This window comes from Polistes dominula, unplaced genomic scaffold, assembly GCF_049000335.1.
Source record: "Polistes dominula isolate Pdom_NZ unplaced genomic scaffold, Pdom_raw_medaka contig_26, whole genome shotgun sequence".
Lineage (NCBI taxonomy): Eukaryota > Metazoa > Arthropoda > Insecta > Hymenoptera > Vespidae > Polistes > Polistes dominula.
This window is the reverse complement of record NW_028300939.1, coordinates 36,855-63,278: the sequence shown is the minus strand read 5'-3', so window position 1 is coordinate 63,278 and position 26,424 is coordinate 36,855. Positions and strand designations below refer to the sequence as shown.

At 29.0% G+C, this 26,424-nt stretch overlaps 3 protein-coding genes across 5 annotated transcripts; all 3 read right to left on the bottom strand.

Moving 5' to 3' along the window:
* Positions 1-1,710: 1,710 nt before the first annotated feature.
* On the bottom strand, positions 1,711-12,266 carry Teh4 (tipE homolog 4 phospholipid transfer protein). The gene is made up of 6 exons (XM_015334048.2): positions 11,360-12,266; positions 9,604-9,787; positions 9,074-9,284; positions 7,007-7,461; positions 5,487-5,784; positions 1,711-4,171 (listed from the first exon to the last, which is right to left on the bottom strand). The coding sequence occupies exons 2-6, from the start codon at positions 9,744-9,746 to the stop codon at positions 3,884-3,886; spliced, it is 1,395 nt and encodes a 464-aa protein (XP_015189534.2). The 5' UTR covers positions 9,747-9,787; positions 11,360-12,266; the 3' UTR covers positions 1,711-3,883.
* Positions 12,267-13,410: 1,144 nt separating this feature from the next.
* Teh2 (tipE homolog 2 phospholipid transfer protein) lies at positions 13,411-18,588 on the bottom strand. Of its 2 annotated transcripts, none has more exons than XM_089171503.1 (4): positions 18,059-18,588; positions 17,692-17,950; positions 17,410-17,588; positions 13,411-17,170 (listed from the first exon to the last, which is right to left on the bottom strand). In XM_089171503.1, exons 1-3 carry the CDS (start codon positions 18,351-18,353, stop codon positions 17,417-17,419), a joined length of 726 nt encoding a protein of 241 aa, XP_089027629.1. In that variant the 5' UTR covers positions 18,354-18,588; the 3' UTR covers positions 13,411-17,170; positions 17,410-17,416. The 2 variants fall into 2 exon arrangements, with proteins under 2 accessions (XP_089027629.1, XP_015189538.1); XM_015334052.2 differs by having other exon boundaries at positions 17,421-17,588.
* Positions 18,589-18,910: 322 nt separating this feature from the next.
* Teh3 (tipE homolog 3 phospholipid transfer protein) lies at positions 18,911-26,073 on the bottom strand. Of its 2 annotated transcripts, none has more exons than XM_089171496.1 (3): positions 25,931-26,073; positions 21,149-25,401; positions 18,911-20,423 (listed from the first exon to the last, which is right to left on the bottom strand). In XM_089171496.1, the coding sequence occupies exon 2, from the start codon at positions 22,497-22,499 to the stop codon at positions 21,159-21,161; it is 1,341 nt and encodes a 446-aa protein (XP_089027622.1). In that variant the 5' UTR covers positions 22,500-25,401; positions 25,931-26,073; the 3' UTR covers positions 18,911-20,423; positions 21,149-21,158. The 2 variants fall into 2 exon arrangements, with proteins under 2 accessions (XP_089027622.1, XP_015189535.1); XM_015334049.2 differs by having other exon boundaries at positions 21,149-23,263; positions 25,931-26,064.
* Between the last annotated feature and the right edge of the window lie 351 nt (positions 26,074-26,424).

Here is a 26,424-nt window from a genome sequence, read left to right as displayed (position 1 = left end):
TCTCTTGGAGAAATGCAATTGACAGGACACACTCGGCCTCGACCCACATATACAACGTGTTAATGACGATATAAGCGCATCAATCCATTTCGATTTATTTTTTATCTTTATATCTCGTTTAAATCTATAATATAATACAAACGCGATGATCGATGTTGTCAACTATGTCAACACTTGTTTTATTAACGAAAAAAGTAATGGCTATTTCATTTGGAAAAATGTTTAACGAGTTATTTGCTCAAATATAATTTAAATAGATTTGTTGAATAAATTTTTTCTTCTTTTTACATTTTTATTATCTTCTCGACGACGTTAGGTTTGCAAAAATAGAAAAATATGTTTTCATATCACGCGATTTTCTCGTAAAAGTTTTTTTTCTTCCCCATGTCGTATTATTATATATCGATAAACTTTGAATACTTTGAAGAGATGTAAATTATCTGTCCTATCAAACAAAATAAAATAATTATTCTCCTATTTTTGGAGAAAGAATAATCTCTCTTTTCCATCAATGTAATTTCATTATAACGTTAATATTCGTATTTTAATTAATCGTTAATTAGAATCCAAACGTATCGATTAGTTTCGTTTAATTACGTCGTATCCTTCAACGTAATTGTGCACTGAAGGATAATCGTTAATTAGTTAGATAAGAACCTCGGGCTTTAGTTAATAGACCTATTGTCTTCTTCGATAATATTTTCTTGTTTGTATTGAGAAATTATTTAAATAAAGAAAAGAAATAAATTTTACTAGTGAAATCGTATGAAATTAATGTTGAGTTCATTACGTATATAAAATAAATCGAACTAACAAGTTTTTTTATTTGAATTTAAAAGTAGGCGTAATAAATGAAATTATTTTAAAATAATTTTCTTTTACTAGCATGCTCATCGTAGATTATATTTGAAGATTATTAAAGTAGCTTTTTTAGTATATCAAGACACGCGAGTAAGTTACGTAATATCGTTTCTACTAGCTTATCACGAAATTTAAGAATAAAAGAAGAGGCTTCCTTTATCATGAAAGATAAAGGGCAATGTTTTTCGTTTATGTTAACGTAATAATGAAATCCCTTGTAGAAGTAATTCTCTTCTATAAAATCTTCTTCAAAATCTTCAAAATGTATCATCGTATTCATCCCTCTATCGTATTTTTTTTTTTATCTTCCTCTTTATTTTTATAGAAATCAAAAATATGTTACATAATATCCTATCAAATATGTACAAGCAAACCCCCTTTCTTTCAAATTTCATTTTTTTTATTTTTTTATTTTTTTTTTATTATTTTTTCGCATATATTGACGTCCTTTTTGTTGCCACGTTGCTAGTCCGTGAAAACAGTATGCGTGTGCGTGTGCGTGTGCGTGTGCGTGTGCGTGTGCGTGTGCGTGTGTGCGTGTGCGTGGGCCTTTCCCCCATGATTTTTTATTTTTTTTTCTTCTTCTTCTTCTTCTTCCTCTTCTACTTTTTGGGGTGGAAACGTGCTGTCACGTATATCGATTTGCTTCTTTTTAACAGGACAAACTTAATTTCGCTTGGGCTTTGGCCGGTTACTTTCTTCCTCATGTTTACAAAGTACACACCCACGCACACGTGTATATATATATATAGGTGAAAAAATAAAAATTATAAAGAATACGATAGGTTAACGAAAGGTATTTTTTTTTTTTTTTCAGGAAAAAGGAAACACGATGAAAAAAAAATGTAATTTGTCTTTTTTCGATATACATTTATTACAGATCATTATCATATAAAACACATAAAATATTTAAATAACACTCTGCTATTATTACAAATACATTCTCCAGACAGTTATTACTTATATAGCGTTTTTGTTTTCAACTAAAAATACGCGATCGGCGTTTTAAACGGAAGAGAAGGCACATAGAGTAAAAGTGAATTATTATTTGTAGATCGATAATTAATTTCATTTTATTATATTTTTTTGTATTTTATTTTATTAATAATAAAACAGATAGAATACTCGTAGAAGAAGAACTTTCCTTTATAAGTATTTTTTTCTTTTTTTTTTTTTTAATTACTTTTCGTATGCTCTAATAGCGCGGAAGAAATTCAACGAAAGAAGTACTTTTGTTCATATTATTTATATAATATGTTATCTTATCATACATCATCTCTTATCGGTAGATAATAATTATATAATTGAACAATCGCGATGATGACTAGCGTGTTTGTTAGACTACAGTGTAAAACATAAAAGCTTGACATAGATAATACATTTCTAATTGGATATTTTTAAATTGCACGTATAATAATAATAATTAGATCGTCATTTTTTTAAATGGAAATTTTTTTCATTTCTAATATACATATATGTTTTGTAAATAATTCGATTATTATCGAAACGTATCAATTATAAACAAATTTACTTGTAGACTTTGTTCGTGAATAATAATACATATATACGCGACGATTCGAAAGGTTGTAAAAAGAAAACTATAATAGCACACTCTACGTCATCATATATCCCTTAAAATAACCCTTAGAGAATTCCTAATATATGTTTCTAGGAAAATACTCCTCTTCCTTTTAATTAACGTCAAGAGACTTCCGAGACTTTTAATAGTATCGATCTCCTACGCCGATAATCGATAATCATTTTCGCGTTAAATGATGGCGAACAAAAGAAAAGAACTTATTAATCTTTAGTTTTGCGTTCAAAGTCTTAATTAAAAAAAAAAAAAAAAAGAAAGAAACCTTGTATACGAAATCGTATCGATTTTACCCAAATGACACTTAAAAAGTCGATTATTTTCTTCGTTAATAATAATAATAATAATAATAATAATAATAATAATAATAATAATAATAATATATAAGTATATAGAAGAATATCTGATTCGCGATTAATTAAATTTACTTTTTGGGGTTAATTGTTTTAGAAAATTTTTCTTTTCTGTATGTTGTTTTGTTTCTGCTATTTTTTTTTTTTTTTTTACTTTTTCTTCTTATTTATTATTTGCACTTTTTGATTTTTCTCATTTCACATACAAAGGCAGTTGTAGCTGTCGAGCTGACATACTAATTTTTCTTCTACATTTTTCATTGACGCTTAGTACGTTGAAAACAGTCGTAGTAAAACGTCCTTTATTTTGTACATAATATATATATATATATATATTTTACGTAGATAGATTCTCCCTTACTAAAACTACTTTTGTACATACATACATACATACATACACATACATACACATACATACACACACACACACCGAAAGCCTTATCCTCAAAAAAGGGCAATCATGTAAATTTGTCCCTTCCGTTTCAATCCTCTCCCCTCTATTTTTCTCATTTTCTTAAACTTGTAGAAAATGTCGGATCGATAGTCACAAATATATTACATCGAAGGCAACAGTGATCTAACTATTATAATAAATACACGGTATAGAAATATACGGTTAATAGTTAATAATTATATATATATATATATATATATATATATGTTTAATAGTTTGGCCCCTATATATATACATATATATATGTGGGTATGTTCGAGTATACGTATTGAATTTTTATATGTTGAGAATTTTGTTAAATAATAAATTTGTAAATTTTCCTTTATCATTTCACACCGGGAAGACAAAATGTTTTTCTTTAAGAAATGAATTATTGTTCTTCTCCTTACGTAATAACATAATAATTTTGTTTATGTTTTTCGCGTATAAATAATAAATACTTTTCTTTTTTTACACCTGAACGTATTTCGATGTTTCGTCGTTTTATTATTATTATTGTTATTATTATTATTATTAGATTTGATTTACCTTTTTTTAAAAGGAATCCTCGGCTTCGTCCGTGTCGATCAACGGTAATCTTTCGTATTTCAAGAAATTGCTCATACCGAGCGGTTTAAACTGCTAAAGTGCCATACTTCTGATCTCATTTTCATTGGTATGATCTAAAGGAGTAGTAGTAGTAGGTGTAGTACCTTCAACCAACCCTTCGTCCTCGCCCTCGTCCTCATTTTTCTCCGTGCAATATCTACATCGCATCTTAGCGTCGTCACCGACTTGCACTGAACGTGTTATCACGATCAAGGTTGTCAAGCTGATAACGAACAGTCCTGATGGTACTATGATAGCTATGAGTAATTCCGTTTTAGTTTTATTCAAATCGAAACGTGCCACGACGAAGAACGAGTCGTTCTGTAAATAAACAAAAAATGTAGACAACCTCTTTCCAAATTTCTTTCGCGTATTTTTGTTTTGTTTTTTTTTTTTTAAATTGAAATATCCGATAATAAAAATTCATTATACTTTTCTTTTTTTTCTTTTTCTTGTTCCAATCTTGCAATAAAATATAATTTTTAATTTTATCTTTTGGTCAATTTAATGGAAATATTATAAATTCACGCTGCGCTATTAGTTAATTAAGTTAATATTACGCGTCAAATTTAAAATTACAATACGTTATCTTTTCCTTTTTATCTGTCCATTATTATTACTATTATTACTATTATTATTATTACTATTATTATTATTATTATTATTATTATTATTATTATTATTGCGATTATTTGTGAGAAAAAAATAATTTGAGATGAAATTGAATAAAAAAAACTAAAAAACCTGGAGGCTAAAAATGTGATAACCCGTATATTATATTTCAAAGAAAAGAGATGAGAATTTTATATATCGATTAAGTATATTAAAACGCGTGCTGCGTAGAGAGACCTATGAAAAAAAACTTGTGTGCACCCCGGTTCTCAGGAAAAGTAGATTAACATTTTTTATTCATCTCAACCACAATCGTTCTACATTCATTCGCGTAATGCTTGGATGGACATTCGATTGCATTTATGCCCTTTTGTATTCTACTTTCGCGATCACTAAACCTTCAAGTAAAAAAGGGCATTTATCCTTATTGAACCGATGAATATTTATATATTTAAAAAAATAATATCTTAACAGAATTTATTACCATAAATTTATATGTATGATTTATCTATTAATTTAATATATCTCATTATCATTTTATTTATATTTTCAAAATAAAAACATTTAATTTTATTTCTCTTTTACAATTATTCAGAATAATTAACTCGATATATTTCTTTCAATGTTTTTAAATATTCATTTTAATAAAGTCAAAGATAAACGTAATAAAAAAATGCAATAAAAAATCGATGAAAAGATGACGTGTTCATTTTATTTTTTTAAATATTTTCTTTTTTCCCTGCTACATTATCGTAAGAATGATTTTTATTTCAATTTCGAAACAGTATATATATATATATATATATTTTTACTACAAATACGCTAGTGTTTCGTTCTTTCGGTAATTGAATATCACAAGCATAAAAAAATAATGAAAAAATAATTCGCGAAAGAGATTTCAACTTTCTTTCTTTCTTTCTTGCTTTCTTTTATTCTTGGAAATAGATGGAAGATAATATTAAAGTATAACAAGAACAATATCCAAGGGAAAAAAGGGGAAGAATTTTTTACCGTGCAAACTCACCTTATTGTAGTAACAGGGATATCTACTTTGAGCCGTTTGATTGTCGCCATCTCGTCCGTGGCTCTTGAGAAAATCACGACATTCACCCTTAAGAGTGTTTACGCAACCCTCTAGGTTTATATACAAACGCGAATTATTGTAGATTGTCAGAGATCGTTGGGCCGGCATATAAAAATTTTCTGAATCCACGGGATATTGAAGACTTTGCTCATAAATATTAAGAAACGTTGTAAAATTGACATAGTGATCAGGAATCGTGACTTTATTCAATGATGTGCCGTTCACGCAATCTTCCGTTCTAAAACATTATAATAGTAACTAGAAATTTCATACAATTTTTATATAAACGAGATTGTAAATTAAGAGTCAAATTAATTGTAATAACTCATAAATTGTCAAATAAAAAAGAATATCTTTTATATCTTAAACATTTGCGCGCGCGCGCGGGGGGGGGGAGGGGGGCAACACGGAGAAATTAGATATCCTTAACCGGATACAAAACAATTGATTTTCCTACAATATGTTATACGTAAGAAGATTATACGTATTCAATATGTAATTTTGTTTCAATATTGGAAACCAATAATATCATATTCTTCGTGATACTTTTTGAAATAGTATATATTATTATCATAGATGATGTATAAACGAAGCGGATAAATAATACGTTTGGATGAATAATAAATAAGAAGAAAAATAAATTGCATAGAATATTTGTAGAAAATTGTTAAGAGCAACAACAAAAATATAGATTTATAACGAACAAATCACGGTATGGTATGTCGGTAATGACAACTATAACAATTTTATTCGTACTTCCTGCATAGAAAAATAATGGAAATTAATAAAGAATCAGTGGAGAATGATAGGAATCAATGGTTGCTATGGAAATACCCTTAATACTATCTTTTTATCTGTTTAAAAAGAAAAAGGATCTATAATTCACTAGAAATTTTTTTGTTTTTTCCTCCTTTGTTTTTTAACGATAACATCTAACGAAATGCAATTAAAAGAAAAAAATGTTCAACGAAAATATATTTTAAGTTTTTTTTTTTTTTAATAATTATCTCCTAACGATCTATTAACGTAATCCTCTTAGTTGGTAGAGTTATTTTGCATCATTTATTTACTATGGTAATGACATTATTCGTCGATGATATCAAGTAACAACAATTTGTCTTAGGAAAAATGTTTTTTTTATCTATCTATCTATCTATCTATCTCTCTCTCTCTCTCTCTCTCTCTCTCTCTCTCTCTCTTATTTTTTCTGTCATTAGTTATTAAAAAAAAACTACAAGTTGAATACACACGTACACGTGTAAATTCATTTCACGCAATGATGCATCTTTTCTTTTCACGTTAGAATAACGTGTAAAAATCGATAATTCGAATCATCCCCGGAAGGTTATTTTTTCTTTCCATAGTTGAGACGATAAAAGTTGATATAGAAAAATGTTCTCCATAATAAATGTTTTAGAGTTATTTTTTTTTTTTTTTTTTTAGATCATACTTATTCGTACCTAATGACGTTTCCTTTTCTGTTTACTGTCAAACAACTGGCAATTATGCTACCATCATCCTCGTCCCAAATTTTGACAGGTTCTGTAAGCCTCATACCAGGTAAATTTCCATTAGCTTTGTTCATTGCCAATCCTTGAGAACATTTAGCAGTTATAACGTTGTCATCTTGCATTAGATAAATGTTGATATCCTTTGTAACGATTTTCGGACAATATCTATCACACGAGAATGGTTTTCTTATTTTGGTACATTTGGAATTTTGACAACTGAAAAAACCATTCAATTTCATATTGTCCTTTTCACTGTCGACAAATATACCATCAGCTTTGTAATGACAAAGCATCAGTTCGCTCATGTTAGAACAATGTCCTAAACTGCAATTAAATACACCGGATAGTGTACTGCACTCGCTGCCATTGTTGCAATTGTATTTCTTTAAATTCCCCAAGTTAACCTGGAACAGAAATGAACTAATTAAAGAAAAAAAAGTAGGTTAGATTAAATTTTATCTTTTCTTTTCTTAATAATACTTTGATCGAATAGTTCTGATCGTTTGACCATAGAAATTAAAAAAATAAAACAAAAGAAAGAAAATAAGAAAGAAAAAAAGAAAGAAAATAATTAAGATCATTTATTTTTGGCAAATGACATGAAACCCACCCACCCTTTGCATTTATTTCTTATCGTGCAATATAAGCTGTTACATTAATTACAAGATTAATTCACAAGACAAAATACTCTTTTCTTTTTCTAATTTCATTCTCTTCTTTTTTTTACACGTTCGTTTTATTCTTTTATCGAATTTCTTGTTTAAAGAATTTTTATTCTTATGCATTTTATTAAATGATAAATCATATTATAAATCAATGAATAAAAGGAATATCGAATAAATGACGTATTTTTAAAGGAACTAGAACATTCTCTAATTAACCTTCGAACTGTTATAAAGGTTTTCTCAAAGTAAATTAAATCACTTCGATTTACTAACCCATTTTTTAACATAAAACTGAAATAGATGAGATTAGCATTATATAATATAATTTGTTCTCTTTGCTAAAAACTCGTATTTTTTTAGAACATTGTTTAAAAAAGACAAGAGACATCAAAAATATCTAAATAAATAAAGGAAACAAGATAGAGATTTTACTCGGTGTTATTTTATATAACTTTTTTTCTCTTTTATTTAAAAATACGTCAAAGGAAAGCATAATGATGCGAAAAAAAATTAAGAAAACACAAAAAAATATATGATCAAACTAAAAAGAAAAAAGAAATGAGAGAGAACGTCACATAGTTGTAATAAAAAAATATTCTTTATCTAACATTTTCGTCACGTAGTTCGATAAAACGTGAAAAAATTCTTATAAATCTTAAAATGGGAGTATCTTATTGCATAAATATTTATCGATGAAAATAAAACTCAAAAGGGTTTTCTTTACCACTTTCTTTTTCAATAGATTATTTCTTTCATCCCTTATTTTTCCGTTAGTTTAAAAATTTCATCGCGTATTTTAATCAATAAGCATCCGAAGGAATAAGTCAGGCAGTAAAATCGGATTAGAAGAAAGAAAAAATAATAATTCCACCCCCATGAGAACGAATATATTCTTTCATCGAATATGTTTTTAATTCCAGAGAACTTATATATTTTCCATAAAAAAAAAAAAAGGAAAGAACATCGGAAGATCCCGAAGGGTTGGAAAAGAAGTATCTTTTTTTTTCTTTTCAAAAGTTTTATCCGTAACCGTTGACTTCAATTACTTCGTTTTCCATTTACCATAATATTTGTCTTATCCCCATGGTTATTTTGTTACCACTCGTAAAGAAATGAGATCCACTTTGGATGTATCATTTTATTTCTATTAAAGTTAGTATTCTATCATCTTCTTGAATTACTAATAAAACATTTTCAAGATATTGTTATAATCCATGGACAAAAAATGGATGAATGGGGATGAACTGTTTTTCATTCTATTTTCTTATTTTTTTTTTTTTTCGTTTCATTTACTTTCCCCTTTTATTTCCTCTTTTTTTTTTTTTTTTAATTTTTTTTTCCGGTCACTTACTTTAGGACAAGAGATACTGTTGAACTTGGTGCAATTTTCAAAGATCACATCCGTCCCATTTTGTCTGACAGTTGCGTGTATTTGCGGACAAAAGCCGGTTGTTTTCGTCAAGCACCATTCACCGCAACTCGCCCATATGCAGTTATTTACCAAAGTGGCATTAACCGTTTGGCACATTACCGGATCTGGATCTATACCGGCGTGAAAAGCTCTGTAAATAATTAAAACCGAAGTTTCATCAAAATTAACTGATTATTCTTCGTTGTTTATTCGATTCTTTTGTCTTTTTTTTGCGGGTTATTACGTTAAACATAAGTCATCAAATAAATCCTTTAATTAGATTGAAATTTATATTCTCATTTCATATTTTGTAAAAAATATTTATCATATTTATTTATTAAATAACGCGCTGTTTGTCATCGTGTAAATACAGTAAACTACAAATTACTAGGAATTCGTGGTAGTTATTAATCGAATATACATGTATATACTTATATGTTAGAAAATATGATTAGATGATAAATATTTACCTATGCGACGGCATATAAATTGCTACGCTGAGGTAAACCAAAGCCACGCAACTGATGACAATGGTAAATTGGCAAAAACATATGCTACCGCATATTCTACGATCCTGTTCCGGTATTAAACGACGCTTATGTTTTCGTCCCATCGTGATTCGACAAATTGAAAATCTTTTCGGGGGAGATTTATCTTTTCCAAAAAATAAAAAAAATAAAAAACAAATCACAAGTAGGTGGAAAAAAAAATAATAATAAAGAGTGTATTAGGATAAATTGTTCGAAAGATAATTTCTCTCTGACTTAAGGAAATTATGAAAAGTGAATTAAAATGAATTAAAATGAATTAATGCGAATACGTAATATGTGAGAAACTATATATAACTTTTTTCTCTGACATTGATCGATAGGTATTTTGTTACAAGAGTAAAAGTTTACGAAAAGGGTCGGAGACCTTTTAACATTTATTATATATGTATATATATATATATCTTTCTTTTTCCTTCTTCGTAGTAATTTGTTTTCTTCCTCCCCTTTTATTTTATCTTACTCATCCACTATAAATTTCCACATTTATACGTTGTATTCCTATAAACTAGGACATAGTTATATGTCTTTCGGTAATTTTCTTGGAAATTCGAGTGATCTGAATCATCGTTAAAAAGGGAAAACTAAACCCAATTCTAGGAGCCGATTAAAATCAAGAATCCTAAGAAAAATTCTTGAAAGTTTCGATCTTTTTACAATACTTCTTTTTCTATTATTGATTTTATCTTATTTTTTGTCGTCTTTTTCTTGTCCACTTTGCTATCACCGTATCATAGCGATGATGCTCTTAAGGCAATTACCACGTGTTAACTTCATTAAATACGTCGTCGGAGTAAACAGATGCACTCCACCGGATGACGTACAATTAAGTACTAGTAATCCCATTACCGTGTAAGAGTAATAGTGAGTTAAATTGAGATAGATAGTTAGATAGTTAGATAGATAAATGTATATATATATGTATATGTATAGCAAGAGAGAAAGTAGAGATAAAATTGTAAGATTATTCGAGGATAACCTTTTATCGATCGAAAGGGAAACTCACAATGTTTGTCCAGTCTACTTCTGTATATATATATATATATATATATATAGAAATGGTGAAATACTTTTTCTTCGTACGATCAAACTACTACTACGATGTTTGAATTAGTTGCTTAGATAGAAATTGTCAAAATGTCGGAATAATTTTCCTTTGTTCATATAATGATTATCGATAATTAATATTCATGTGAATGAATATCGTATTAGCAAATGATACTCATAAGCTTATCCTTCGTTGTGTACAGTTCCTACGTTTGTAGATAACCTTGGATCGAGCTATCAACCTGTCGGATACACTAAGACATTCCTCCTCCTCCTCCTCCTCCTCCTCCTCGATGTAACCTAGCTTACTCCAATAATTCCCTTTACGCAATAAAAGTTCACGAGCTTCGTGGAGACTATTCATTTCATTTCATTTCATTGCATTTCATTTCATTTTATTTTTATTTTATTTCTTATTTTTTTTTATATATATCAAGTTATTTCGGTTGTTTTCTTTTCGTTGTTTATTATAGAATATATATATATATATATATATATAGTTATTTAAAAAGAAAATTAATTATTCACGTTCATTCAGAACAACGTAAATTAAATGAAAATTATATTAAAAATTGAATTTTTTTCTTAGGTCAAAGGATGCGTGGTCTTATCATAGTTTTTTGTCGAAAACCTTTGACGATTGACGATTGACGATGAATCTCATAATTATTTTTTCTTTTTTTTCGTTTTTTTTTTCGTTTTTTTCTTCTTATATTCTTTCCGTATTCTTTATATTAAATCTTCCTAATTCACAAATTATTTCACAAGTTCTAATTGAATGGATTAAGGGGACAAATAAAAAAATAGAGAAACACAACACACACACACATGCGTATCATCGTCGATAATACGATCGAAACGAATGATAATCGATCTTACTCGCGTCACTTTGGAAATGTCAACGTTGCCGTCATAGTTCTCGGGAAAATTATGAGATCGTGTGTGATCTATGACCGTTTATATTCTATAGGATAAACTTAGCTTCTTGACTAGTTAAAAATACACGAAGTACGCGTGACCATCGGCATAATATTTTATTTTATCTTAATTTAATTTAATTTATTTTTATTTTCTTTTATTTAAGAGAAGCAGGATTTAAGGGAACATTTTATTCCCGGTACTCGCGTTTGTTATTATTATTTTTATTATTAATTTATTTCGTTTAAACAAATTTATATCAATAGATTATTACACTTAGGTTAATTTTCAATATAGCACAATCTCTTCTTCTTCTTCTTCTTCTTTGTTTTTAAAATGATTTATATTTAAAGTAATTTTTTGCTTTTCTTTTTTCTGTCCTTTCTTTCTTTCTTTTTGTGATTTTTGTTCTCGTTTCATTCCCATCCATCATTCGCGATCGAAAATTTCGCGCTATCGATGATACTTATATCCAACGACCAATGATCATCCATCGAAAGAGAAAGAGAGAAAGAGAAAACCGAAATAAAAAATAAAATAATTGCGTCGATTACAAAAAAAAAAGGGCTCGCAAACGTTCACGAGGCAACCGTTGAACCTCGACGACTGTTTGAAAACAAGGTCTGCAAGCCGAACTATACCTCGCATAAGCTCTTCTATTTCTGAGCTTGCGCCGTGGCAATATTCTTTATGGTGGTAACTCCCCAGCAACGTGGTGAATGCTTCCCATAATACGGATTAAAATTCAAAACCTCTTGCTAGTGGAAAATGAAAGTTACAAAGAGAATAGATAAAGCGGAAATTATACTTTTAAGTATACCTTTCAAATTTAATAATGATTTTTGTTTTTATTTTTGTAAGACAAATTCTCAAATCCCCTTTTTATATCGTGTCATTTTTATTTTTTAAATACGAAAAATAATAAAGTTAAATTTTCTTTTTGCATATTTTCACAGTGGTTATTTCAAATTTTTATTATTAGATAAAAGAAAGTTTCGAAATTAAAAAAGATATATATTATACTTTTTTTGTTTCGTATTATGTAATTTATTTAAATGTATCCAACTTAAAGTCATCAACAAAAAATCTGATAGCTTATAAAAATAATATTCTAAATGTCAAGATAATAACCGTAGGAAATATAAAGTAGGGTATATTATAATCTTTTATAAAATCTTAAAACTTAATATAACACTGAAATTAAATAATTATTAAATTCGATTTAAAAAATAATCTTCTTATATTTTTGTTATTGGATAATTCAAGTCAACTGGTGAATACTTTTTAACGTGGCCAATATTATGTCCAACAGGTCGTTTCGCACAAAGATATTTTATACAGGTGGTTATATATATATATATATACATACATACATACACATGTGAATAGGAAATTAGATAAGAATAAAAGGTGCAGGTGTAAAATAAGATAATCATCCTCATATATAATAATGTTTTCATTTAAACAAAACTTTATTTCCTATTTATTTTTATTAAACGGAAAATTAATACAATGTTTTTTATTATTTACAATAGTCATTTATTATCATTGCAGGGCATCATATATTTATTGTTTATACACATTATGTTATTTACAATATAATATATTCAGATTCAAATCGTTCGATTGGACGAGAAAAAAAGAAAAGAAAAAAAATATTCTTTTTCGTTAAAATTGTTAAAAAATTATGGAGTAACTTTAAAAAAAAATTAATACAAAAAAAAACGGGGGAAGCGTAGATTAGATCAATAGTATTAGTAATCATTTGTATTTCATTTTTTTATTTTTTATTGAAGTTATTTACAGAGAGGAGGATGGAGGAAACTTGGGGGGGAGGTGGAGGTGGAGGTTGAGAGTGAAGGGAAGGAGAGGAAGGAAACAGCGCGACGGAAGGAGTTTTCTAAGAATTTCAATTGGAATGTTTAAATTTTCGTATAATAGTTACATACGCGCGATCGTTATTATTATTAATAATAATATTATTAAATAAGAAGAAAAGATAAGGAATAGAAGTATACATATATATAAGTAGAGAGATAGATAATTTGGATAGATAGATTTAGAGAAGTATGTATGATCAAAAAGTTGAAATAGAGAAAAAAGTATAGCTATTTATCAGTTATTATATTAACTATTCGCAGAAATAAATTCTCTCATTTCTCATTTCTCATTTCTCATGCATCTTGTTGTTCTCTTTAAAACTTTTTACTAATGTCATTTATGTTAAATTGTTTTGCCTTATATACTCGGGGTATTCTAAAAATTATTATCAATTGTAATTCGTCTTGTAATAGTCTGTCCTATTTTCTGTCTTTTTCCTTTTCTTTTTTCTTTTTTTGTCAATTACACAAAACTTACTACTCGAAATAATAATTAAAAAAAAGTATGTAAGTAAATTTTTTATGGGACCTATCGATTTTTGATGAATCGAAGAAATTGGCACTAAAATATTACGATTTATATATTCGTATTTTTCTATTTTTTTTTTTTTTTTACAGCAACATCGATATGATTTAATTACGGAGAAGATATTTTGCCTTTTTCTTTTTATTTTTTCGAATCTTGATACTTTTTTTTATTCGTCGTTAAAAATGCTTTTCATCATCGATAACTTTACAGTTTGAATTTAAATTTTTAATCGAGAATAAAAAAACTGTATGCTGCTGCGAAAAAGGCTCGTACAATTTAAAGAAAAAAAAAACATTGATGTATATAATATATCCTTTTATCGTTAATCAAACCCCTTTTCTTTTTTATCCCTTTCAATATTTTAATACGCAACAAGAGAAATCGATTAGAGCAAGCTTCGAGATGGGGAATGAGTGCCATAACTCTTTCCTACTACTATTTCTTCTAACTATTCAACAATATTGAAAGAAAAATAATTCCTTTCTCTTTTGTTTATATTAATACCACGGAGTTAGGCAGAATTAAAAAAAATTCACAATCATCCTAGATGTGTAATGAAGGGGTTTTTGCGAAATGCTTTTCATAAACTTCGAAACATTATATAATATAGGATTATTATTTGATTAAATTAATTCTATAACCCCCTGAACGAATAATTAATTCATTGATAAGTTTTCCAAATTTATAAATATTTCGTTTTTTTCTTTTTTCTTTTTTCTTTTTTCTTTTTTCTTTTTTAAACATAACGACTACGATTTACGAGATTCCTTTTCATTTTCCCATTTTCTTTTTTCTTTTTACGACGAATAATTACAATTTTTTGTTATAGAATAATGTTTAAGACTCGTGAAGAAAGCACGTGTTTCATAGCTTAAAGAAATGCAAATCGCTTGACCACCTAGACAAAACTTATTTTCTTTGTAAATTAACAAATTCGTATTTGATGATTGTACATACAAACAAAAATCACACACATACTATTCGTTCATTTCACAGATGTACAGAGACGCATACACAGAGAGACACACGTGCGCTTATATGTAATCTTTTATTTTATTTTAATTTTTTTTTGTCTCCCCCCCCCCTCAAATAATCACCCTTAAACGATTATGCACTGCATGAGAGGGTGCGCGCCCGCCCGCGTATAAAATTTGTAACAATACTTACGATCGATCATTTATTTAGTTTTTTTCTTTTTTTTCTTTTTACCTACTAATTTTTAATAAGGTAATATTCACAGACTTCGCTTAACGAGTTAGACTTAGTCTAAATAAGATTTTTTCTTATTATTATTTTTCATTTTTCCATCTTTCTTTCTTTTTATTTATTTATTTTTTTTTTTTTTGGTGCGATAAGAAATTCTAGAATTTGAACGTGTCGCGTGTCGTTCACCTGTGCGAGATCTTTCTCTTTCTTATTATCCTTTTAATTTTCTTTCCAAATATTTTATTTTATTTTCTATTTCATTTAGATCATTTTTGCAATTTAACAACCGTATAATTATATTTATATTTATATATTTATATATGTATATGCATCGAATCTTTTTTTAAATTGTATTCTATCAATGATAATTACGCGAATATATTTTACCATAACATTTTTCTTTTATTCATTTTATTTTTATTTTTTATATTCCCTCCCCCCCCTCCCACGATGATTATAATTCCAATAATTTATTGAAAGATGTTCACGAATTCAAGCAGTTTCCCTTTGGGGAAATACGATTTTGCATCGAAAGCTTTTTTCGAGTGATTTTTTTTTTTTGTTGCTTTTTTATAAACGACTTAACATCAAGATAGAGAGAAATAGAGAGAGGGGGCAGCTTAAATGTCACTTAAGATATACTTTTTTATACTCTCTTCTTTTAATTCATTCTCTTCTTTCTTCTCGTTATTTTTTTTTTTTTGTTATTAATTTTATATTAATTAAGTTTAGTTTTATCACAAACTGCTTATTCTAGTAAAAACGTGTATGCTGCTTGAAAGCGTTTAACGACGCCTTGCTTTTTTTCGTTTCAATAATTTTTCTTTTATTTTATTTTTTATTTTTTTATCTTCCTTCAGTTTACAACACTATTTCGTGTTATTATTATTTTTATTTTTTTTTTCTCGTTTTTATAATTATTCATTATATTAAATAGGATTTTTTTTGCAAACGTTGTGAAAGGCGCGTGGCATTATTACGACGAACAATTTCGAATCGTGTTTTTTTTTTCTAGTTTTTTTTTTTAGAATACTGGTAGATGATCTAGGCGTTGCTCAAAAAACAAATCCAATTGATAACTAGAGAAAAATCTTAAACGAATTTTATCACCTTTTATTTATTTGTTTAAATCGTTAAATAATCGCGAAGAAAAAACGTTGAAATGAAATGAGAAAAATTGTGCAAAGTATTACTCTAGTACTTATTATTATTATTATTTTTATTATTATTATTATTATTGTTACTATAATTATTATTATTTGTCCTATGTGCAAATAGCTTTTTTATGGAACGATGCCTAGAAGGAATCAAATTATTTCTTTTTTTTTTTTGTTCCTTTCTTTCTTTCTTTCTTTCTTTCTCAAAAATGTTTAAAACTTTAAATCTTAATCGTTTTTTAAATTGCAAATTGTTTTATTCGAAGCTTCGTTTTTTTAGAATTAGAAAAAGAGAAAGAGAGAAATAGTTAATTAATATTATTATTACTAACATTTCTCTTACACGTTTACTAATACTAATCGTAATTTAAGCGGAATAATAGTTTAGTTCGAAAGAGACGAGAGATAACTCGAATATATCGATAGTTGGCGATTAATCGGAAGTAACGAGCTAAATGCGACGATGTTCGTTTGATCTTCAATCTGTTTCTTTCTTCTTTTTTTCCGTGTTCCTTTTTTTCTTTCTTCGATATCATATTTCGATATCTGACATAAAACGTTTGGATCAATACGTCAATATCCCAAAATATTTACTGGTTATTTTCATTTCTTTGTTTTGTTTTCATACGTAAAGTACGTTGACATAATCATTTCGATAATATGTTTGGCGTCACTCCCTTGCTGGGGGGTGAGCCCTTGGTAGCAGTCAGTATTCCTCTTCGTCCTCTTCGAATTCATCCTCTCCAAGAATACTGAAAATATTTCAAACAAAAAAGTCACAAGTGAAACCTTCAAAAAAGCAAGTTTCGAGTGAATTAGTAGACGAGTGCATAGTATTAGAAGTAGGATAATTTATTATATAATAATTATATAATATTTTTTTCCTTTTTATATCTTAACAAATATATCGAATAAAAAAGCGATTTAATAAATAATAAATTAATAAATAATAAAGAAATAAAAAGTTTTCTAGCCATAATTGCATACATACACGTTACTTACTCTTCCTTTCTTTCGTATTTGTCAATGAGATTACGTCCAGGTCCACCACAGGTTTTTCTAACAGGTGGACAATACCAATAACATAATACTCCAAGAGAAACGGCAAATAAAACAACCGGTACGGTTAATGCCAGCACCAGGTGTTTCAAATTTTCATCCCAAGAATACCTATCGAATTAAATAAGAATAATAATAATTTTTTTTTTTTTTTTTTTTTTTTTTATAAATATAATAGAAATAATAGATTAGGTTATCGTATTATTAAACTAACCTTGCCACTACAGTTTCCGGATGGGTTCTACTGTAATAACATGGAAATATTTTGCCGATGTTACGGTAACCATATTTTTTGGAAAAATCAGAACAATTAACTCTAGGTGGATAACCGCATCCTTCGGTGTTGACAAAAAATTTCGTATCACTGACGTCCCATGGTATAGAGCCAATAGGTTTTTTCATAAATTCTTCGTATGGTAATCTCGTGTAATTAACTTTGATTTGATGGCATCGTAACGCAGCACTCGTACAACCTGTAGAAGAATTCAATTCAAGAATTACAATTCAAGAATTAATTAATATACCGGATGTTTAGATTACAAATATATACATAGGCATATACATAGGTGATAAGATTTTACCTTCTCTACAACTCGCCCATGAACAATTCTTTAAGCCTTCCGCATAAACGTGTTCCGTGGTGATGCAGGCTACCGCGTGAGGTGAAAAATCCGCAAGTATCGTTGATATTGCTGGTTCGACTACGAACGGTATTAAAAATAGAAAAGCAAATACCGCGAGTATGGCAGTGGTGCCCAAGCAGAGTGACGTGTAAAATTTAGCTTTTTCAACCAATGTAGCAACCTTTGCCATCGGTATTACACCACCGATGGTACTGGACTTGCTAGATTTGGTGTCCTCTTCCTGGGCACCCATGATAACCGTTGACTCGTCGGAATCAATGATTGGTATTTTGTCAGGGTCTCTCGTGGGACCCCGTTTACGACGATTCGGACGAGTTTTTCTTCTATCTTCTATCGACGAAGCCACGACGATATTCGTCGTTTTGGAAATTCGTTTATTACGAATTTCACCGATGTCGAATTAAATTAACAGTCGAACTAGTGGTGGTGGTCGTGTTGGTAGTGATGGTGGGCAGAGGGGGGGGGAGGGGTTCTTTATGTAAAATATTTAATATTGTTTTTCTTTTCAATTTTCTAACAGATTAACTTTCAAAGTGATATATTTTATTAATCGTGTTGAAATTATCATCGATCATCGGCTAAATTTCGTATTACGAACATTCCAAATCTATTCTTGATAGATTATGTTTTTGTTTCTATTTTTTATTTATTTTTCGTAAATTTTTTTTTCTCCCTTGCTTTTCGTTCGTTCAGTTTTTTTCCTTTTTTTGTGATTTTGTTTTTTACTTTTTTTTATTCGTTCAACAGCATTTTATTTTTCCACGTGAAGCAAACGAGAATGGGTTTGAGAATAGTATAAACGGTGGGGGGCTTAGGGTCCAGCGAATTTTTTTTTTTTTTTTTTTTTTTACGACACTTATGGTTAGATAATAAAATTTTCCACTTTCTTTTCTTTTCTTTTCTTTTTTCTTTTTCTTTTCTTCTTCGTTTTTTTCTTTGATTCGTTCGTTTATTTATTTATTATTTCTCTTTTTATTTCTATAACCAGAACGTTCATCGACACTATGCTGAGTATTATATTATATACTTTAATCTTTTTATTTATTCATTTAGTCATTAATTTATTTATTCATTTACTCTTCTTTTTATTTCTCGAAGTGTGCACGAGCTTATTGGTGAATCGGATAATTTAATAAATTGCTATAGAAAATTTTTTCTTTAAATTCTCATTTTTCTTCTATATATACACACACACACACACATAATTTTATCGCGGCTAATCAATCAATCAATCAATCAATTCTGAATAAAGGAGGACCCTTAAGAACTATATTACGAATACGCCAAATTTTTTTTTCTTTAATTCCTTTTCTTAATTATATGTATATATCATTTTTTATATCTTTTTCCTTTTCTTGCCTCATATATACATACTTTTTTTTTTTTTTTTTTTTTTAATTATTAATCTTATTTCTTTTTTAATTTCGTTTCTATATATATATATATATATATTTATTTATTTATTTATTTATTGTTTCAATATAAAAGCTTATCTATCGTAATTATTTTGTTTCTTCCAACGAGACTTTTAGTACCGTACCATCTGTAATTTCGTATTACGGTATATGAATAGAAAAACAAAATCAAAAATAAATAAAAAAAATAGAAGAAAAAATAGAGACGGAGCCAACGAGAAGCCTAGTTTATTTCTGTTTTTGTATTTGTGTGTGTGTATATGTGTTTAAGATTGTGAATTTTTTATTTCTTCTATTTTTTTTTGTTCTTTTCGATAATTTTATTTTGCAACTTTATCTTTTTCAATTTTTTCTTAAGATATTATCCTTTATTATTCTTTTCTCCTTCTCGTCGCATAAAACACACGGCTTTTATAAAATAAGCGCACCACCGTGAAGAACGCGTTAACAATTAAGAAAAAGTATTATTATTATTATTATTATTATTATTATTATTATTATTATTATTACTATTATTATTGTTATTAGATTTGTTTGTTAAAAATGTGCTTGCCGGGCAGTGCGGTGTAATAATAATAATATAACGAACAACGGATGTTTTTTTTGGATTAAAGCTTAGCTAAAGCTCCCTCTCCTCCTTCTCTTTTTTTCATTTTAATTTTCATTTCAATTTTAATTCCATTTTATTTTATTTTGTATTTTATATTTATTTTCTTGTAAATATTTTTTTTTCTTTCTTTCTTTCTTTTTTATTTCGTAAAATGTAAATTTTTTTTCGAGATGACAATTATTTAGAACCACGCGTTCCCCCCTCCCCACACTTCAATAGTGCCCGCGCAGGGAGAATATCGACTGACGAGCCGGACTCTCCTCCAGGAGGGGAATGCCTGCGAACAAATAACGTCCAATTGTTTAAAAATAATTAAGGGGTAGGTGGAAAAAGGATAAAGGAAAAAAATAAGAAATTAAAAAGAGGATTATCAAATGATATAGATATATAGATAGATATATATATATATATAATAAATATGTATATAATATAAACGACATACTAATCTAAATTCTCTAATCTAATAATCGATATAAAAAGAAAATGAGTTTGCCTTAACGAGTATAAATCTAGATCGTCCTGGCAGGAAACGAATAATCGATGTTGAGGACACGCAAGGATATCTCGATGTACATGTTACCATTAATAATAATAATAATAATAATAATAACATTATTGTTGTGTTGAGTTATATAGAACAACTAGGTATTACATATAATTAACTATAATGATATATTGAACATGCATTACTTAGGTATTATCGATTCTAAATCGAATATCTAAATAATTTGTTGAAATATTGTAATAATATAATAAGATTACTAAATAATAATAATATTTAAATTTACGATCTAACTATATATATGTATGTATAAAAAACCTAAAAAAAAATGATCTATCATATAGTTATTATCTATAATAATAATATAATAAAAAATACCTAGTCATTCTCTAGAAAATATATATGAAAACAATAATATAAATAAAATAAAATGGAACATATACAGGTAACATATACGTTAATGTGCGCGAGAGAAAAAAAAACATGACGAATAATCTTACGTGACGGATCTCAGAGCGCCATGACGGAATCTCCTCCGCCGGCATCCCCTACGTTGCCCGAGGCGCTTTTTTCTATCGATGCTAGTGCACCAGGTGTACCTTTGAATCTCATCCTCGCGTCGTCACCTACTACAACTGTACGCTGACAAAAGATCAGCGTGAGACAACTTACGATGAACAATATGCTCGGTAATATAAATGCAATCATAAATTCTTTATAAGTTGTTTCAAGATCGAAACGTGAAACAACGATACCGGTGTTACCCTCGGCATAATAACAAGGAAATCTAGCCCTTGCATTATGATCAGAACCATCTTTTCCATATTCGTGTAAAAATTCTTTGCACTCGTCGCGAAGCGTATTAACGCATCCTTCGAGATTGATCAGTAATCTACTCTCATTGGCTATTATTAAATCTTGTTCAGGTGGGGCTACCATTCTTGATTCGTCCAATGGTTTAGTGGCAAATATATTTAAATATGATAGATAAGTGAAATTAGTTAAATCCGTTAAAAGATCCTTTTCCAATACCGAACCGTTGATACAATCGACAGCTTCCACGCCAAGGGTTGAATTAAATATACCGTAACAGGATGCCATCATGACGTCACCACGATCCTCGTGCCAAATTTCACGATTGGTTTCAACGTCGATCGCTCTTTCACATTGACTCAAATATACTTTGTCGCCGCTCAATAATATCATATTTTTATTTCTAGTTGGTATATCTACGCAACGTCTGTCACAATTATACGGTGTTCTGATACGTTCGCAGGTACCACGATTGCAATTGAACAAACCGTCTATATCGATGCACGTTATTTTACCACGTCTACCGGAACACTTTAACGGTGGATCGGTATCGTGAAACATACACTCGAATGCATCGGTTATGTTTATACACGTACCTGCCGAACAATTAAACGTACCGGTTAAATTCCGACACTCGTCTATTATGCACTTTGATTTTTTCGCATTTTCCTGATCTATCCCGTAACAAGTTTTGTTCGTTGTATTTGTACAATTTGCCAATAATATCGTAGAACCGTTACGACGTAAATTAACGTGAATTTGTACGCAAGGACCTGACGTTTTGGACAAACACCATTCGCCGCAACTACCCCATTCGCAATTGTCAGCATTTACCGCACGTATCGTCGTACACATTGCTGGTACCTCGCTAATACCCGATTGAAATGCACGCGTACTTGGCATATATATGGCAACTGTCAAATAAACCAATGCTACCGATGATAAAACTGCTGTCATTTGACATATACAAATTGTACCGCAGATCCGACCGTCTTGCGGTGGTATCACTAAATTCTCAACCGGCACTTGCTTCGGCATCGTGCCGGCTTTATATTATTTTATTTTATCACCTTAGATGAATTGTATTATCCCTTTGTACAATTATTCCTTGTATTATTCCTTTAGATCCGATTTCAAAACTTGGATAGTTTTACATGCTTAACATCTTTAACTGTCGAACGTTTTGTTTGTTCTAACTTATGTTACTCTTTTGTAACTCTTTTTTTCTCTACATTGTATTCAATTTAATATATAACAACAACTTAATTATTAACTTAACAACAACACCCAATGACGTTTCTTCTTATTTCTTCTTAACAAAACTTCTTTATTAAATTCTTGATTATTGTCTTCCTTCTTCTTTTCAAAATATCATTCGAATAAAATTCATTTGACGTTGAATGAACTTTGAAAACCGTACACACGTCTTACTTTTATCATTTCTCGTTAGTTTTTGACCGTAAGCAATATTCGTCGTAGTTCATTGTAGGACTCCCCTCGTACCTTCTTCTTCTTCTTCTTCTTCTTCTTCTTCTTCTTCTTCCTTCCTTCCTTCGTTCCTTTCTTCCACCCTTTTTTTATGTTTTTCTTTTTTTTTCTTTTTTTTTTTAAGGAAGAGTCCAACCAGTACGCGCGCGTGTGCGTGTCTCTATATTCTCAGCATTCGGCTGGTGGGTTTTTGAGCGGCGCGTTTGCGTCGTACAACGTGACGTGCGCGTTCGCAAAATGAAATAATCGATCGTAGTGTGGTGTTTAAGGGTAGCTACTAGGGGTAGGTAAGGTGGCGCATGCGATTTGTCGACCTGCATAGTAAAAACGCCCTCCCACCGGTTACCGCAGCAGTTGACGTCATTGCTCTCTTTCTTTTTTGTTGATTTCTTTTTTAAACATTTTTATAAATAGCAAGTACCGTTCAGAGATGGCGCTCCTAATTTTATAATCCCCCCTCTAAACGATAAAATAACTCTTTTTAACAATTTTTAGAATAACACTAATTTCGTAGTCTTTTGATCAATTGTTTTCTTATTTTTTTTTTTCTAGAAATTTTAAAATTCAAATAAGAAAGTATTCAATTTAAAAGGATTATTAAATTATCGTTGCAACTTTGTGTCGTTCTTTTTTTTTTTTTTTTTTTTGTATAAATCTTTCATTGGTTTTCTTTTTCTTTTTTTTTTCTCTTTGGGATAGAAAATTACTTTGCTCGACTTTTTCTTACTTTATTTTAGATTATTTTTTTTTCTTATTCCAATCCTGTTTCATAGTGCATGTTTTAAAACGAAACTCCTTGGGTAGCAAAAGTTGTGACATAGTTTCCTTAGAGATATCGGTCTGAACCGTGGCTGACATAATATGACACCGGCACGATATAGAAAGAAATAGAAAAATAAAGAAAAAAGAATAGGAAAAAATAGAAAAAAAGAAGAAAAAAATAAAAGGTTCGGCGCGTTAACACGTAATCTAGTTTATCGAGCGGTAAGCTTAGACAGTGTGGCGCCTTTGCTTTATTTAACTCTCTCCCTCTCTCTCTCTCTCTCTCTCTCTCTTCTACTCACACTCTGTTTCATTTTACCTTGTGTACATTATGTCTTTGATAAGATTTACAATTATACTATACTATCACAGTATTATTACCTTAGTTTTAATTTATTAACATTTTTGTCTGTACTCTACTGTTTTATAAAATTTTCTTAAAAATTTTAAACATTTTTTTCAATGGTTTGAAAATACTTAGTATTGTATTATTATATACGCAACTAGCATATTATAATTATTCCGCAACGGTCTTTGCGTTGAATAATTTAAATGCAGGTGATCGATTCGCAGGTGAGAGAGAAAAAGAGAAAGAGAGAAAGGTGAGGTTGCACGTACCTACGCGAGTGTTCCTATTCCGAGCGACCTCGTTTGGTATTCGTTGAAAATGCATGACCGAAAGAAATAGATAAAGAAAAAGAAAAAAGATTAGAAACAGAAAGAGATAGAGAAAGAGATAGAGAAAGAGAGAATATTATTTTACATGTTCACTAATAATTTGTTAAACATCAAATTAAAAACTTATTTTTATACCAGAAATCCTTTATTAGACATCATCACTTGTCCTATATTTATAATAAATTACAAATTAAATAAGACAAAAGAGAAAGATGATATTAGTATAAAAATTATTTCATTCTAAATATGTTATATACATCAAAATTATTAGAACATTTCTACATGTTTGATTAATATTTTTCTTTTATATTCCTCCCTCTTGGATGACTATATTTCAAGTTGTACTACTTGAATCTGACTATCGTCAGGCGTCATCTACTGATTAACATTCGAAACTGAATATATGCCAATGAGTATTAAAACGATATACGTTATTATAGTATGTATAAACCGTACAAACATACTTCGTATACTTAAGCTTATTTATCTAGCAAACTATATCACAGTAATTAACTTGTTAATACATCCGAGAGACACGTTTATGTAACGAAAGCCAACTAAACGTCAGGGTAAATAAAAATAAGCTTATCTTGATCGACGATCTTCAACGAAAGCCACCACCACCACCACCACCACCACCACCACCACCACCTTGGTTTACGCTAGTAAAAGATTTTCAATCAATTTATTTCACCCCCTTCTTTTTTTTTCTCTTCGACGTCATAGTCATAGTTATCGTTATCGTATTTTTTGTTGTCCTCGTAATAATTTTCTCTCTTTCCCCCTATCAGGAATTGAATAAAAAATAATAATAATAATATAAATAATAATAAAAATGAAATAACACGCGAATGGAAATTCACATTCCGTGACGTTTCGTGTTCCCCACGTGCGTTAGTTAAAAATAGACACGAAGTCTTTAACGATCGATCGAACAACGATCCACTGTCCTGTGTGTTATTTTATTTTCTTTTTCTTCTTTTTCATTCTCAAAAATTCAATACGAATCGCACTGGAATATTTTATATTATTTTAATAAGAAAATTTTTAACTGGATTCCATCGGTAAGATAAATAAAAATCGTACGAGTTAACAAATAGTTAAAATTACACCACACAACAAATTAATTAATCGTTTTTTTTTCTTTTTTTTTTCTTTTTTTTTCTTTTTTTTTTAATAGAAACATCATGTAATTGTATCATTACATTATTAAAATTAAATTTATAATAAATATGCACTGGATAAAGAATATTTCCTTAGTTATATTAATAATAAAAATAAAATTGAACAACACACAATGTCAATGAAAAATAATTCCACACGTTGTTTAAAAACACTGATAACTGTGATCTTTAAAAATTCAACATTTTTCATTGTTCCACGAATAAAACAAACATTGATCTTTCTAATATTTTCACGAATAAAAATGATAAAGTGTTTTATAAATGAGAGAAGAAGTATCGAAGAAATCGAATGAACGTTTTAATGTATAATATGATCATTTATTTATAACAAGATGATGACACAATGATTATACTCACCGCTAAATGATGACTCCTTTATTTATTTTTTTTTTTTAATTTGTTTTCTTTGCTAACCGAGGATGATGATGATGATGATGATGATGTTATTGTTGTTGTTGAAAGAACCTTTTTAAGAAAAATTCACTTTCCGCAGTCACGATGCTCTGCCTGGGGGAAACAAATATGGCGGTGAAGGTACTGGAGCTGCAGTAGTACCACCTCGTTGTTGTCGTATAGTACTAAAAAATCAATACAACCCTGGTTGAGGGTTCCAATCAACGATATGACGAGTATGACGAGTATACGATGACGAGTAGGACGTGTAGGAGTAAGATTACATTGACAATGATATATTACTTATTTCTAATTTTTATTTTATTACATTATTTTCTTTATAAAACATTGGTACTTTTTTCTATCATAAGTTTGTATAAATCTTATTAATACTTTACAAAAAAAAAAAAAATAGGGGATGAAAAAACACTTTTAATTCGTTCTACTCGTTAATTATT

Coding starts and splice junctions, on each gene's coding strand:
- Teh3 (XM_089171496.1), bottom strand. CDS start 22,499: ATGCCGAAGCAAGTGCCGGTTGAGAATTTAGTGATACCACCGCAAGAC.
- Teh2 (XM_015334052.2), bottom strand. CDS start 18,353: ATGGGTGCCCAGGAAGAGGACACCAAATCTAGCAAGTCCAGTACCATC. Junction 17,951..18,058: donor ATGGGCGAGTTGTAGAGAAG/GTAAAATCTTAT, acceptor ATTCTTCTACAG/GTTGTACGAGTGCTGCGTTA. Junction 17,589..17,691: donor CCGGAAACTGTAGTGGCAAG/GTTAGTTTAATA, acceptor TTAATTCGATAG/GTATTCTTGGGATGAAAATT.
- Teh4 (XM_015334048.2), bottom strand. CDS start 9,746: ATGGGACGAAAACATAAGCGTCGTTTAATACCGGAACAGGATCGTAGA. Junction 7,462..9,073: donor ACAGTATCTCTTGTCCTAAA/GTAAGTGACCGG, acceptor TTTCTGTTCCAG/GTTAACTTGGGGAATTTAAA. Junction 4,172..5,486: donor ATCCCTGTTACTACAATAAG/GTGAGTTTGCAC, acceptor GTTTATTTACAG/AACGACTCGTTCTTCGTCGT.